Source organism: Protopterus annectens, chromosome 3.part0 (genome assembly GCF_019279795.1).
Source record: "Protopterus annectens isolate FY-2018-M chromosome 3.part0, PAN1.0, whole genome shotgun sequence".
Classification (NCBI taxonomy): Eukaryota; Metazoa; Chordata; order Ceratodontiformes; family Protopteridae; genus Protopterus; species Protopterus annectens.
Genome location: NC_056731.1, coordinates 301,010,278 through 301,025,842, shown reverse-complemented (window position 1 = coordinate 301,025,842; position 15,565 = coordinate 301,010,278). Strand labels below are relative to the sequence as shown.

The following is a 15,565-nucleotide window of genomic DNA, read 5'->3' as shown; positions in this document are numbered from 1 at the left end:
CAGACAGTCCAAAAAAAATATAGAAGACAATGTCCACACTTTGCACAGGTTAATCATCATACAGCACCTAGAGCGCATGGAGACTATTTTAAATATTTTTTGCCTAGAACTAAACTGCACATATTCATAAAACTCCTTCATACATTTGTATTACAAGCAAATGCTTTGCTTCGTGTCTGCTACATGGAGTGAAACACCACCTTACATTGTGATGACTAAGGAGCTCAAAAATGTGTGGCATTAACAGAGTAAGGGATGAAGTTGGTTCCCTTAAAACTTGCGTTGTGTTTAACTTTACAATTAATCAGGACATCGAAACAAGTACACATGCTCAAACACACAAAAAACAGTTCCTGTGACTGCTTAAACTTTCCTTCACTGTTGGGTAGCATGCTGAAAAACAACACTCCATTTTATTAAATGGTATGCCAAGCTAAAAAGTGGAATATACTCTTGTGTGTGTTGCCAAACTTTGAATGGGGGTGGGGGTACAGACTGGATTCAGCAAAACAACTAAATGCATACATATATGACTTACTTTAAAGCACAGCTGTACTTTCTGCCATCACTGTAATTTAAATTCATACAGACAGGCATTTTAACACTGTACACACTTACAGTTTTGTCTTCAATAAACTGAAATTATAATAGAAGGAATCCACAAACATAATAAATTATTCACTCCATTCATTGCATTTAAGTGAACCTGTAGCCAAGGCAATGCAAAACTAATTTCTGATCTCTCATACCACTCTACTACAATGATAGGCTTATACCCAGGACAGCTGATGTTGCTAGTGACTGTTAACATTCCATTTGGTTACACAATTAAGTAAGAGTAAAGCCAAAATGTTACAATGCCTTGCATTCTGGTCAACGCATATACTAATACAAGTTATTTAAATTATTAAGAACCACTGTTTGTCTAAACACTGCTTCTCCTTAAGCCACCAATGTTATCACTTGCTTTCAGCCTGACGACCAGGATACTTCAAAAACTAAAATCTAATCTCTTTATTCAGCCTCATTCTGTCATGTGACAAAAAAAGAACGAGCAGATCATTAATCATCAGACAAAATATTAGCAACATAAAGAGGTCTTTAAGGGGTCAATAATCTTTTCACCTCTGAAGGATTTTATCAGCACTTGTCTACAGCCGGATAAAAGGTTCTGCATTAAGTTCCTGGAACAACTGCCAGTATATCCTGCATCACAAAGCTATTTTTTTCAACAAGGATATTACTCTCAAGGTCATGACTGTAAGCAAGCATTCAGCATGACAAGGGAGCTTTACTTAACCACCAAACAAGCTGTCAACAGAAACACTGTCAGACAATAGATAAAGCAACTGCCAAGAGTATGACAATAGCACTAATTTTCACCTGTCCCATGAGTGCTCAACAATTTTAAATCACTGCTAACCTAGACAAGCACAGCAATGTTATCTTTAGCAACACAATACAAAAGACTTACTTGAAATTCATCATCCAGTGTCTCATTGATCTCAAGTTCTATCACTTCATCATTGGAAAGTTCTTCATCCTGCTCTACGTATTCAATTTGGTCTTCAGTCATTTCAGCCTCAGCACCTTCTAACTCTTCCTCTTCCCCTGCATAATATACCTGAGCATATTCCTCAGTTTCTACTGTTGCTACCCCCTCTTTTTCTTCCTCTCCTTCTTCATAAACACCTGTAGTATCCTGTTGTTCAAAACTAGGATCTTTAACTTCAGTAGCTGTTAAACTGATAGCGCTGCTGGACAGGTCAAATGACTTTAAATTGTCAGACGAATTCATACTGAGAACTGCATCACGAGAGCTACAAAAATGAAAATACACTGATTAATTCTTTGCACAACCACTTGCATGTGCATGTATGAGTGAACTATCTCAGCCAAACATAGGAACATAAATTCTGATGGCAATAAGGCCTGCTTGACTGATCACATCTTCCCCATTTCCCTCCCCTCTTGATAAGCTATAGACAGGAAGGAGACAGCAGCTTACAGTTTTTTTATTTTGTTTTTGTAGTTCCCCACATCCTTGGATGAACTACTGGATGAACTGTATGTTTTTGATGCTACTACCGCTTTAGTAAAGGCTACTCTAATGACAAATCACCACTTACATGAAGGAAAAATACTTCTATATTTCTTGAGCTTTCTACTTCACAACATGAAACTGTGTCCTCTTGTATTCATAAACACCTTCAATACAATATCTGCTTTGACTCTGAAAACCTTGAGGCACTTAAGTTTTACTTACCTGAATGTTAGCTGGGGGTACGTCCCTCATATAAGCTGTGCTGGCCAATGCCATCTTTGGTTTACACAGCAAAAAAATTAGTTATGAGCAAAGATATTTATGGACATGAAAAGAGGAAACACTATCTGTGAAGAATGTCAGCATACTACACACAGTTGTATCGCTCATCTCCATTATGAATTCAAAAGCACTGAAAATAAATAAGGAAAATGGAAAAGGTAATCAAAAAAAAAAGAAAAGAAAAAAAAGAATGGGTTAGTTCATACATACAGAAAGCTAGAAAAAAATCCAAGCATAGTATCTCATAAGGGATATGGTGTGTAGGCAGCATTACTGCAGAGATGACATCCACCTTTAAGACCCATCTTTATGGCCCTATCACAGAGAGATAAAGTTCTGACTGGACCTCAGATTATCTGTGTTCCAACAGTGGAACAGGTTCTGAACGGATTGGGTGGGTGTAAACTGGAGTTAGCAGCCGCACTGGCATTTCGCAACAACTGCAGCGCCCATTCCAAACAGTATACCACTTGGTCAGAAGGTTGAGCATGCACAGAAACACATGTGCACCTCCCAAAAGCAGACATCGCTGAGCTTGCATGACTGCAGCAGGGTAGAAGGGTTAAGGCATACTCCCCAGAAGCAGAATGACACTGCACCAGTACCATAAGTAAATTGGATTGATCCCCAGGGGAGACTACGACAGGCCCAGTGGCACTGCTAAATGAGAAGAGGAGATAGTAGCAGCTGAAAGCCCGCTGTGGGTAAGTTTAAAAATAAAACAAAAGACAGAATAGTGGTGTAAAATCTTAACATAACCATAGATGCCCTTCTCTTCCCTGTTGCAGTATTCTTGTTGTGGGATTTCCTTCCCTCAGGTGACTCGTATGTCGGCTCCTATACAAAAGCTTCAGCTTGGCTGTTGCAGCTGCATGGGACGTCACACATAGGGCCATAAACCAGGGGCCTTACTGCAAGCACAATCCTCAGAACTTGAAGCTCAGCAGGTAGAGTAGAAGGCCCAGCAGGAGGAAGTGCCAGTGGTGTCAGGTATGGGACCCTGGGCTCCTTCTGTATTACTGATAGGTCCAGGGTGAAAGGTGTATAAGATTAGGACCTAGGGACGTGCTGGGATGAAAAGGAAAATGATGGGGGGGGTTATTGGTGGGTTAGAAGGAATACGGCAACATGGAAGAGAAGGATATCTATGGTTATGGTAAGATTTTACACAACTATTCTATAGGTTCATAGGTAGGTACTAGGTTATCTGCCCAAGGGCATTTATAAGCCTAGCCAGAGTGTGTCGGCTTTCACCGCCCCATTGATTAATTAACTGATCCTCTGTCAAGCAGAGCCAAAAAAGTGATCCCAGGGGTGTATTTTCTGTTACCCATCCATTCATCAAGGTTTCCCTTGAAGAGTGTTAGTGAGGGGCTCTGCCTGATGTAATTTGGAATTTTGTTCCAAAACATGGGGAGTCTCTGTGACAGGAATCTATCCCTCCAGCATGTTCTATTTATTGTTGTGGTGAGGTTTAACTCACTAGAGCGCGTGGCTCGCAGTAACTTGGACATGCTCCACGTAAAGAAATCCATCAATTCTGAGTTGGACATGGCTTTGTACGATATGCCACTGAGTACAGCCGGAGTTTTTTCAGTCGGGCTGCATAGGACATATGTTTGAGGCCAGTAATCCTCTTGGTGAGGTACTTTTGTGGTCTTTCCAGCTGTTGGAAGTGTCTTGTGAGGTACATCCCAAATAGGGCATTGTACTGTATGATGGGTCTAATAAGTGACGAGTAGAGGGGCACTATAACCTCTTTATTTCTAGATGCGAACCCTTTAGTAATTAGATGGGCCACATAGAAGGATTTCCTAACTACTTTGGCAATATGATTGTCAAAGGAGAGATTACCATCTACCTGGGTCCCCAGATCTTTTATTACCTCTTCTGTATTAAGGGGGCTGCCACCTATGTAATAATTCGTGGGTGTTTTGTTTTTCCCAAAAGGGATGACTATGCATATTTTGGCATTTAGCTTGAGGCCAAGACTTTGACACCAGGTGTCCATCTCATTAAGGCCCTTTTGGAGGATGTCCGTGTCAGCCGGAGAGTCAATTATGACTCCCAGTTTGCAGTCAACGGCGAACTTGGTTAGCCATAGTCCTCCTGTGCTTGCCTGCACTTCTGAGAAGTATATGCCGAACAGTAGGGGTCCCAGGACTGAGCCTTGCAGGACACCTCTTGTGACTGGTTTAGAGTCGGACCTGGAGCCCGCTATTCTTACCGTGTGAGTTCTGTTTGTAAGCAGCTGGCGACCCATCTCGTGACGTAGGGGTTTATGTTCAGGCTGGTGAGTTTTTATGTAATACCAGAGTGGGGAATGGTGTCGAAAGCCTTGGCAAGGTCAAGGTAGGCTGTGTGAACCACCTTTCTCTCGTCTATGGCCTTGGTGACTGTCTCAAAGAAGTCAACCAGGTTTAGTAGGCATGATCTACCCTTAAAGCCGAACTGGGTCGGGTCAAGTGTTTGGAAGTTCCCAATGTCTTTGTTAATGAGTTCCATGATGATGCACTCCATAGCCTTGCAGACCAGGCTAGTCAGGCTTATGGGGCGATAGTTACAAGGGTCAGTTGTGGCCACTCCTTTGTGGAGAGGAATAACCGTTTCTGTGTGCCATTTTATGGGCATGTAGCCTGTGGAGAGGCTGAGGCTGAACAGCGTCTTTAGGTGGGGGGTTAGTTCTTCTGTAGTTTGTGCAAGACGCAGCCTGGGACACCATCTGGTCCCACTGACGCTGCGTTTTTGGCTTTAGAAAGGGCTGTTTAAACCTGTGCGTCTGTGATTTTTGGGACACTACACTTTTCCGGTATTGCTGTGGGCCCTTTTGGAGGTGGGGGAGTGAAGTTTGCACTGAATCTATCTGCCAGGATGTTGGCAATATCAGTAGGTTCAGTATATTCTGTGCTATTTTGCACTAGTTCAGTGCATATCCGTGAGTTGCCAATTAGATTCTTAACATAGCTAAAGAAGGCTTTGTGGTTATCTTTTGAATCCTTGGCTATTTTTCTTTCGAAGTTAGCCTTGGATGATTTCATGAGGGACCTTAGTTTCTTACTGATACTGATCAGGGATGTCTTTCCTTCTTGGGATTTGCTTTTTTTCTGAACTAGTTTCCTCCTTCTATTGTATAGCCTGTTTATTGTAGGGGTCCACTAAACTGGTTTCCTTCTCTTAGAGGAGTGAGTCTTGGTTTTGCTAGGGATGGCATGATCCATGCATCCTTGTAGGTACTCACATAGTGCATTTGTAAAGGTTTTGCATCTTGGGCAGTGTTATCCTTTAGTGTGGGGGCTGTGAAACTTGCCACCTCTGCCTTAAGTAAGGTGAAGTTTGCTTTAGAAAAGTTTTTTATTGTGGTTTCGTTAGTTGGGGGTGGGGGGGTGGACATCCAGAGTGATTACTTTACGGTCTGATCTCCGGTGTGGAACGCCTTTCGCCCATGTTGGTGATGACCAGGTCCAATACGTTTTCACCTCTGGTAGGGGAGTTTACCAGCTGATCCAGGGCATTTGAGTTGATGAATTCCAGGAAGCGCTGGGCCTGGCAATTTGTACTCGAATAGTTTTCCCAGTGAATGGTAGGGCAATTGAAATCGCCCATTATCAGGGTGTTCAGTAGGACCTTAATGTTTTCCAGTTTCTCCAGAAAGGTGGAGTGGTGGTCCTGGGTCATGAAGGGTGATCTGTAGCAAGCCACAATTTGCATTGCTGATTTGCCCGATGTTAGTTGTACATAGATGATCTCAGAGGTATCATGCTGCGCCACTAACCTGGAGGTGTAGGTATCCTTGATGAAACTAACCTGGAGGTGTAGGTATCCTTGATGAATATGGATACACCCCCCCTTTTGTGTTTCGGCCCGTGTTCTATGGCTGACACGTGTGGTAGGAGTTGTAGCCCGGTAGTGCTGGGGTGCTCTCTGGAGTCTTGAACCAGGTTTCAGTTACTTCACAGACGACAATGTTCTCCATACTGAGGAGTGCTTCGAGCGCGTCCATTTTGAGATTTAAACTCCTGGCGTTGAGTAACATAACCCTCATTTTTTTGTTAATTGTGCTGTTTACGGAGGTGGGTTTGACTTTTGAGCCTTGCCTAAAAAAGGCACTATGGGGGTAGCAAGAGCCTTGGCCAGTATTCGAAAGCCTAGGGATGGCAGGTGCAAGCCGTCTCTTGCGAAGCAATGCGGCTTGTCGAGCATGTCGTCCCAGGCTGACAGACACTGGATCCCCTTTGAATGACACCAGAAACTTAGCCAATTGTTGAAATTGATTATTTTTTCTTTATATTGAGGCATCATTCTTGGTGAGGGCGGGATGCTACTCAGGGTCAGGGTCATACCAGCCTGGGCTGCATGATCAGAGAGCTCTTCCATGTCTCTTTTCATGTAGTCCAGGGAGGTACGTCTCAGGTCATTCACACCAACATGAACAATGACAGAGTCATATTTATACTTGTTCTGGAGTGACCTGAGTGCTTGTGTTATGTGGCGGATTCTGGCTTCCGACAGGCAGCTAACAGTAACCTTCTGCTTGTCCAGCCTAGTGAGTGGGACATCAGTGTGCCTGACTATAGTCACCTATTACTAGTGTGTTAGGTATGCTATTTCATCTTAAGAGGCTGTGACTGTGTGGCACACTGATTTTGTGTTTTATGGGTTGTCTGGTTTGTGACAGGAAGTGCAGGTTGTTTGGGTGTCTGCTTTGGAGGTCTCTGATGCTTTTGTAGATTTTTATTTAGAGCCTCCGAGTATGATTTTGAGTATTTATGTGTATTTTTTGCCAGTGCTGATTCAGTAGGTCTGTGTGCGGCTGTAGGTGTGGTGCAAGAGTTAACCTTCTCCTCTTGACTGTCTATTCCAGTCTTGGGTGGAGACAGCTTAGCTTCCGCTAACTGCACCTCTTGCATATGTTAGTGTTTTGTGGTAGGAGGAGAGGGTTGTCTGTGCACATGAAACAGTTGTAACATTGCCTCAGGTTACCCAGATTCACCAGCTAGACTGGAGAGTGCACCTGAAGTTGCCCTTTGGTCATGCCTGAATAGCAGAGTGAGCTGCTTAGTCGCTTGGTTGGTGAGGGGTGAATAAAGAACCTTGCCCTGCTGGGCAATCAGTGTCAGGATATATTAGTGCTTGCTATTAGGTCTGACCAAGTGCTGAGCTGTAAGATGCTTTTTGAGTGCTTAGGTTGAGAGTTAGACTAGTTTCAAGGGAAAAACTGAAGAGGAGACTTAGTGGAGCCAGGAATAATTTAACCGTAGCTAACCGGCACTGCCCGGGGAGCAAAACCGTGCAAACATGGTTTTTACAGTAGGGAAATGAAAGAAATAGAAATTAGCCCAAAATGGCCAATAAACTACTAACTTCTGGGCTGGAACCACACCTCCAGGGACACATAGGTTGCTCAAAGCTCCCCTCTCTCACAGGTGAACAGAGAAACTTCCTTCTATCCAAGTAAGGTATGGGTAACTCAGAAACAAGTATCACAGCCCTGAATTCAGCACTAGCCTGAAAACTGGACTACACTAGCTTAGAAAGGCGGGAAACAAGGATTTTTTTTTTTTTTTGAAAAGATAAGGCAAAACAGTAAAAAATCCACTTAATACAGCTTTAAACGACTACAAACAATCAGAAAAGGCTATCACACTTTAGAGTGTAGCCTACAAGAGTTAAACAAATTATTTAAATAAACAAAAAAACAACTTTTTAAAAGTGCAGGTAGTCAAATAAGTACAATATGTGAAAAACACAAGCTTTTAAATCACAATAAATGCTGGAAAATCTACGTTTAGGTGCAAAACAGTTAAGTACAACAAGAAAGTACAGAAAACTGATACTTAATCACTCCAAAATCTCTCTTCTAAGCTAGAAGGCTTGTATCAGTTTAAGGCTTTCTAGTGCTACTCAGTAGGTTAGTTACTGGAAAGATGGGAAACAAGCACAGATGTGGTCTTTTGAACCCGAAAGTTGAAAGAGACTGATAAACTGTCCAAATGGTCAAACTACAATTTCTGGCCCAAGAACCGCTCCTCTCGTGGTAGACGGGCTACCTACTGCTTACCACTCCCACTGATAAGCTAGAAGGCTTTCTCCCAACACAGAAAGGTTTGCAGGGCACAGAAGCTTACCAACAGTCCTGGATACAGCAACTCTGTATCTGGACTAGGCTAGTTACAAGAAAGGTTGGGAAACAAGTGCAAGTGTGGCTTTTAAACCAGAAAGTTGAAAGAGATGGAAAAAACTGCCCAAACGGCCAATAGCTACAATTTCTGGGCCAGAAACCACTCCTCTTGTGGTAGATAAGCTACCTAATGCTTACCAGTCCCAATGATAAGCTAGAAGGCTTCCCTCCAACACAGAAAGGCTTGGGGGGCTCAGAAGCTTACAAAGAGTCCTGGATACAGCAAATCTGTACCTGGACTAGACTAGTTACAGGAAAGGCGGGGAACAAGTACAAACATAGCCTTTTAAGCCAGCAAATAGAAAGAGATGGAAAACTGCCCAAATGGCCAAATAAACTACAATTTCTGGGCCAAAACTCACTCTTCCCATGGAGGATAGACTACCTAGTGCTTACCACTCCCACTGATAAGCTAGAAGGCTTCCCTCCAACACAGAAAGATTTGGGGGGCTCAGAAGCTTACTAACAATCCTGGATACAGCAACTCTGTAACTGGACTAGGCTAGTTATAGGAAAGGCGGGAAACAGGCACAAGTGCAGCTTTCAATCCAGAAAGTTGAAAGACATGGAAAAAAAATGCTCAAACTGCCAATAGCTACAATTTCTGGGCCGGGGACCACTCCTCTTGTGGTAGATAGGCTACCTGATGCTTACCACTCCCACTGATAAGCTAGAAGGCTTCCCTCCAACACGGAAAGGCTTGGGGGGGCTCAGAAGCTTACAAAGAGTCCAGGAGACAGCAAATCTGTTCCTGGACTAGACTAGTAACAGGAAAGGTAGGAAACTAGCACAAACACAGACTTTTAAATCAGAAGGTTGAAAGTGACGGAAAAGCTTCCCAAACGGCCAATAAACTATAATTTCTGGGCCAGAAACCACTCCTCCTGTGGTAGATAGGTTACCTAGTGCTTACCACTCCCACTGATAAGCTAGAAGGCTTCTCTCCAACACAAAAGGGCTTGGGGGGCTCAGAAGCTTACCAACAGTCCTGGATACAGCAAATCTGTACCTGGACTACACTAGTTATAGGAAAGGTAGGGACCAAATGCAAAACAGGCTTTTAACCAGAAAGCAGAAAGAGATGGAAAAACTGCCCAACAGCCAATGAACTACAATTTCAGGGCCAAAACCCACTCTTCCTGTGGTAGATAGGCTAGCTAGTGCTTACCACTCCCACTGATAAGCTAGAAGGCTTCCCTCCAACACAGAAAGGCTTGGGGGGCTCAGAAGCTTACCAACAGTCCTGGATACGGCAAGTCTGTAACTGGACTTGACTTGTTACAGGAAAGGCAGGAAACAAGCTTAGATTTTTTTTTGTTACAGAAAAGCAGCTAAAACAGCAGTAAATACAATTCAAATTGTAGTGCAGCCCAGCACACTCGAGTGTGTAGCAACACTACAGCAAACACAGTTGAAATAAATGCAATTAAATTAACAAATGACTAAAAAACAAGTGCAGAAGGCAGTAAATTAGAAGGCTACTAACAAGCAGTAATAAGTGCAGAGTACGAGCAACTGAACAGATAGCACGTAGAAGAGCAACTAAGACAGTTACAGTAAGAGCAGCTGAATAAAATCTATAAATATATGTATATATATATATATATATATATATATATATATATATATATATATATATATATATATATATATATACCCCCTCCCCTTTTCCTTCTATTCCTATTTTGCAGTATTCTTGTTGTGGGAGAGTACCACAGCTTAGTTGGATGAAAGGGTGGCGGATGCAGAAAAAGATTCTACAAAGCCCTGTAGGATTGCCCTGGCGAATCCTGCACATGGCTCTGGAGACCTGGTCTATCTTGTAGTGTTAGTTGAAAGTGTGGATAGTGGACCATGTGGCTGCTTCCATAATGGAAGATGTGTCCAGACCTTTTAGGAAAGCCTTGGAGGCTGCCACTGCCCTGGTGGAATGGGATTTTACTCCCACTGGGGGATTTTTTCCCATGGTGGGATTAGCAAAGACAGATGGCTTTCCTGATCCAACATCTGATGGTTTGTTTGAAGACTGCCTTGCCCAATGCTCTCGGATGGAAGGAAACAAAGTTGTTTTGATTTCCTAATGGATTTTGTTTTGTCAAGGTAAAATCTTAGTTGTCTATGTACATCCATGGAGTGAAGTATTCTCTCCCCTTCATTGGTGGGAGATGGAAAGAAAGTGGGAAGGTGGATAGATTGGTTTAATAACAAATCATTGACCACCTTGGTTATAAAGGAGGGGTTAGTTTTCCTGTCTTTCTGTAACGCAGTATGGGGGGGGCAAGCCATTAAGGCTTGTAGATCTGAAACTCTTCTGGCTGAGGTGATAGCCACTAGTAGAACTGTTTTCCATGTACACATCTGAAGGGAGGCTGTCCTAGCAGGTTCAAATGGGTGTTGGGCAAGCTTTTCGAGGATAAAGTTAAGGTCCCAGGGTGGAGGGATAGGATTTTTTGGAGGTCTAATGTGTAACACCCCTTTAAGGAAGAGTTTTACATTGATCCTGGCTAGCAAGGGAGAGTCCAGAGGCAAGCAGGCTGATATTGTGGAAAGGTGTACTTTCACTGAGGAATAGGAAAGTCCACTTTTTATCAGTTGACACACATAAGTAAGAACTAGGGGGATCAGCAATGCAAGGGTCCCTTCCCTTGTCTAGACACCATTTAGTAAAGCTTTCCCATTTAGCTAGGTATGATTTTCTTGTTGTAGGTTTCATGGTCTCCCTCAGGACTGAAAGCACATCCTCTGAGTAGTGGTGTCTGAATGGAATCAAAAGTTTTTCATCTACAATGTCAGGAACAACATCTGCAAGTGTGGGTGGATGAGCATTCCCTTTTCTTGCGTCAGGAGGTCCATCTTGTAGGGTAACTTGTAGTGATTGCCCTTAGCTAGATTGTGAAGTAGGGGGAACCAGTGCTGCCTTGTCCAGTAGGGAGTCACTAACAAGATTTTCGGTTTGTCTCTCCTGATTTTCAGGAGAACTTTCTGAATCAGTGGGAAGGGTGGGAAGGCATAAAGAAACTTCCCCTCCCAGGAGATGTTGAAAGAATCTAACCTCCAGGCTAGAGGGGAGTAAGTCTTTGAGCAGAAGGTCTGCAGCTGCCTGTTCTGGGGGGAGGCGAACAGGTCCATTTGGAGTGCACCACTGGTGGACAATATCTAAGAAGACAGTCCTGTCCAGCATCCATTCGTGTTGTGGAGAGAATGTCCTGCTTAGAAGATCTGCTTGCTTGTTGTCCTGCGAGGGAATGTAGATTGCCTGCAGGGACAAGTTGTGATGAGAGGCTAGATCCCATATCAGCAGAGTTAGTCTGCACAGCTGATATGCCTTTGTCCATCCCAGTTTGTTGAGGTACCACATTACAGTGGCATTGTCTGTTACTATTTGAAGAACCCCTGGTAGAAGCAGAGGGGTAAATGTTTTTAGAGCGAAGAGGACTGCTGTCATTTCTCTCACATTGATGTGTTTGGCCCTCAAGGAAGAGTGCCAGGTTGCTTGAACCCTGTAAGATGCAATTGTGGCTCCCCACCCTGAATCTGAGGCATCTGTATGCATTACCTGGGTGGGGGGTGGGGGGGTAGGCTGGAGTGGAAGTCCCGGGTTTGGCTGAACGTGTTGGATCCACCAGCTGATCTCTTTCTTTAGACACAGAAAGAGGGGGATTACTTGCTCCAGGTGATTCTGGTGCTGGGACTAAATGTTTTTCAGGTACCACTGTAGCTTGTGCATATGCATTCTGGCCAGTGGAAGCATAGGTATGGTGGCTGCCATTGAGCCCAGGATTCGTAGTAACTGCCTTGCAGTTATTACCTGTGTCTGCAGCAGCTCTTTGAAGTGGGAGGTCAGGGATTGGGCCCTGTCTTGTAGAAGAAAAGCCTTTATTTTGTCAGTTTAGATTCTGCAACCCAGGAAAATCTTGTCCTGTTCTGGGTTCAAGGAAGACTTTGGAAGGCTGAGGGTGAAGCCTAGATTTTGTAGGAGGGACATGGTGAAGTCCAGATGACCTAAGAGGGTATCGTTGCACTCTGCCAGTAGGAGGATGCCATCTAGCTAGGGGTAAATCTGAATTCCCTGTGTTCTACAAAAGGAAATGGCCGGGGCCAGGCATTTTGTGAACATTCTGGGGGCAGGGGGCAGTGGACAAACCAAAGGGCAAAGCAGTAAATTGGAAATGAGAAGAAGGCCCAGAGAAACATAGAAATCTTCTGTGGGAAAGCCTGATAGGTATGTGTAAGTAGGCCTCCTTTAGGTCCAAGGTGGCCATGAAGGCCTTGGTTAGGATGAGTGGAAGCAGAGTTGGAAGTGACAGCATTTTGAAGGTGGGCACCTGTAAGTAAAGATTTAAGAAGGAGAGGTCTAAGATGGGTCTCCGTGGGCAGTCTTTTTTGGGAACCAGGAAGAGACAGGAGTAGAAACCTTTTCCTTCCTGCCCTGAGGGGACTGGTTCTATGGTACCCAGCTTCAGAAGGTCTGTCAAAACATGTGGAATGAGATTGTTGTTGGTTTTTGGGAGGGAAAGGGATGCCTCTCATGGGTGGTTTTACTTTCCAGGAGAGGAAATATCCTTTTTGCATTATGGACAGTACCCATTTTTCTGAGGTAATGGTTTGTCAGAAGTGGAGGCAGTGGGAGAGGCAGACAGAGGGGTAGGGGGGGCAAGGCAGTCACGCATTATTGGAGCCTCCTCTGTGCTGTCTAGGCTGAGAATGTGAGGCAAGCAGGTCGGGAAGTGGTGGGTCTTCTTGCACCTCTTCTGGATCTGGAAGAGGAAGTACCCACCTGAGCTGGGTTTCACCTCACAAAGGTGGCTTTAGCCGAATAGTATTTGTAGTACTTGGGAATAGGGGATGTTTTATGTTCTGCAATTCTTTACTCTTTTCTTGCAGATTCTTAAAAAGATCTGCAGACTGCTTTCCAAAAAAGAAATTGTGGTCCAGGGGGGCATCCAAGATCTTTGACTTAAAAGTCTTTTGGGAGGTTTTGAAGTCTCAGCCAACAATATCTCCTGAGAACTGAAGCAGATGCTGCAGAGCAAGCAGATGCTTCTGCAGCATCATAGCTGTATCTAATAGAGTGTCTGGCTACTTGTGTAGCCAGAGAAAGTTTGGAGGAGATGTCTGCCTTAGTGGGTCAGTGATAATGGCCAGCAAGGAAGAGGCTTGAGAGACCAAGTCCAGAGCATATTTAGTCATATGCGTCTGATAGTTAATGGCTCAGAAAGCCAAAGTGGAGGAGGTGTAGACCTTCTGACCAATCCTATCCATAGATTTGCTGTCTTTATCTGTGGTAGGAGTGAGGCAGAGGGAAGAAGTCTGGATTGCTTATCAAGAAAGGTGGCGATCACTGCTGGGTCTGCCAAGGGAGGCCTGATTAAGAATTTCTGCTCGTCAGGCACCTTGTAAAAGTGATCTGGGTGCTTGGGGACAAGTGGCAGTGAATCTTGAGTCTTAGATGCAGAGTTGAATTCATCCAGGTATACAGGTAGGACTGGTGGAATAGCAGAAGGGGAGGGGGATTCAACTTGAAGAAGCTCAAAATACCTCTTTTGGGTATCAGACATTTGTGAGGTATTCCATTTGAAGTAATCTTTCATTTTGGTGATAATCTCACCAAATGTGATATCCTCAGGGGATGAATCTCCACACCACTTAGAACTATGTTCTAAGGGAAACCCTGTCAGCATGGAAGATGATGAAGGGCTCCACAGCCATGAGTGCTTGTAGCTCGGAGACTCTTCTGGCTGAAGTGATGGCTAGAAGAAAAGCGGTCTTCCAGGAGAGAAATTTTAACTCTGCTGAAGATGCTGGTTCAAAGAGGGGCAGGGTGAGTTTTTCCAACACAAAGTTAAGGTTCCAAGCTGGGGTAGGTGCTCTTCTAGGTGGCCTTAAGTTGCTAGCCCCTCTTAGGAATTGTTTGATCGAGGGTGTGAGAAAAGAGGCTGCTCAGTATGGAAATGAGCAGAGATAGCAGAGGCATGAATTTTAATAGAGGAAAAAGAGAGTCCATTGTGCAGCAGGTCAGCTAGGTAATCCAGAAAGAGAGGTAGGGAGTAGAAAAAAAAACTAGGCAGGATTCACCAAACACGAATTATTCTGGGAAAATCAAAGCACTCTGACGTCTCGGCCTTCGCCTTCCAGGAGTATAACACAAGTAAAACCATCAGATCTTATATACAGGTTGAGTCAATTAAACAGATAATTAAACAATCAACATACTAAGGTAGAGGTAGGGAGGGCTGTGCCTTATCGGCTCCCTTAGCCTGAATCCAGGTGAAGAACCTTTTCCATTTGTCAGCCTGACCTCAAGTATAACATCTAGACAGTACAGTTTTGTACCTACCATAAATGTAGATGTTTGAGTGCTAATACAGCTGCAGTCATAACAGATGGGTTCTCCTGCCGTCAGGCGGGCCCTTGGTCGGCCGAATTCCAAAGTCTAGGTCCGGCGTCAGTTGTCGTCGCTTCTTCCCTGACGTCACTGCAACAGGGGTATAAAGGAACCAGCCGACGCCATTTTCTTCAGTTTTTCTTGCCCCAAATGTCAGGTGCCCCCAGAAGGAAGGCAATACATAAATTTGTGTAATAAAGCAGTGCAATATAATCAAAATACAGTAGTTGCAAGCAAATACACCATAAATGAATACCCCAATCAGGTTGTATGAGGATGTGTTAGCCTATAGGCCTGTCCCAAGAGGGGAAGGAGGGAGGGAAACCTGGACTGCAGCTGTATTAGCACTCGAACATCTACATTTATGGTAGGTACAAAACTGTTCTATGTTCATCGTGCATACAGCTGCAGTCATAACAGATGGGTAGAATCCCAAAGCTAAGAAAGGGGTGGTAGGCACTAGGTGGAACTAGGAGGAGCCAGGATGCCCTGCAAGACTGCAGTGGCAAAGCCTGCTCTAGTTTTGGAGTATAATGGTAGGTGGTAGTGCTTGGAGAAGGTATGCACAGAACTCCAAGTGGCTGCTTCCAAAATATCTTTGGTAGGAACTCCTCTGAGGAAAGCTGCAGAGGTAGCTGTGGCCCTTGTGGAGTGAGATCTGATGCCTGTAGGTACA

The 15,565-nt window shown here is 44.1% G+C and overlaps 1 protein-coding gene across 1 annotated transcript in view; it reads right to left on the bottom strand.

The window, feature by feature from the left end:
• RBM33 (RNA binding motif protein 33) overlaps nt 1–15,565 on the bottom strand; it is a 1,894,586-nt gene that overhangs the window by 1,633,937 nt on the left and 245,084 nt on the right. Inside the window, exon 5 of the mRNA XM_044064784.1 lies at nt 1,475–1,820. Within this exon, the coding sequence (XP_043920719.1) occupies nt 1,475–1,820 (346 nt within the window). The remainder of the gene's footprint in view (nt 1–1,474; nt 1,821–15,565) is intronic.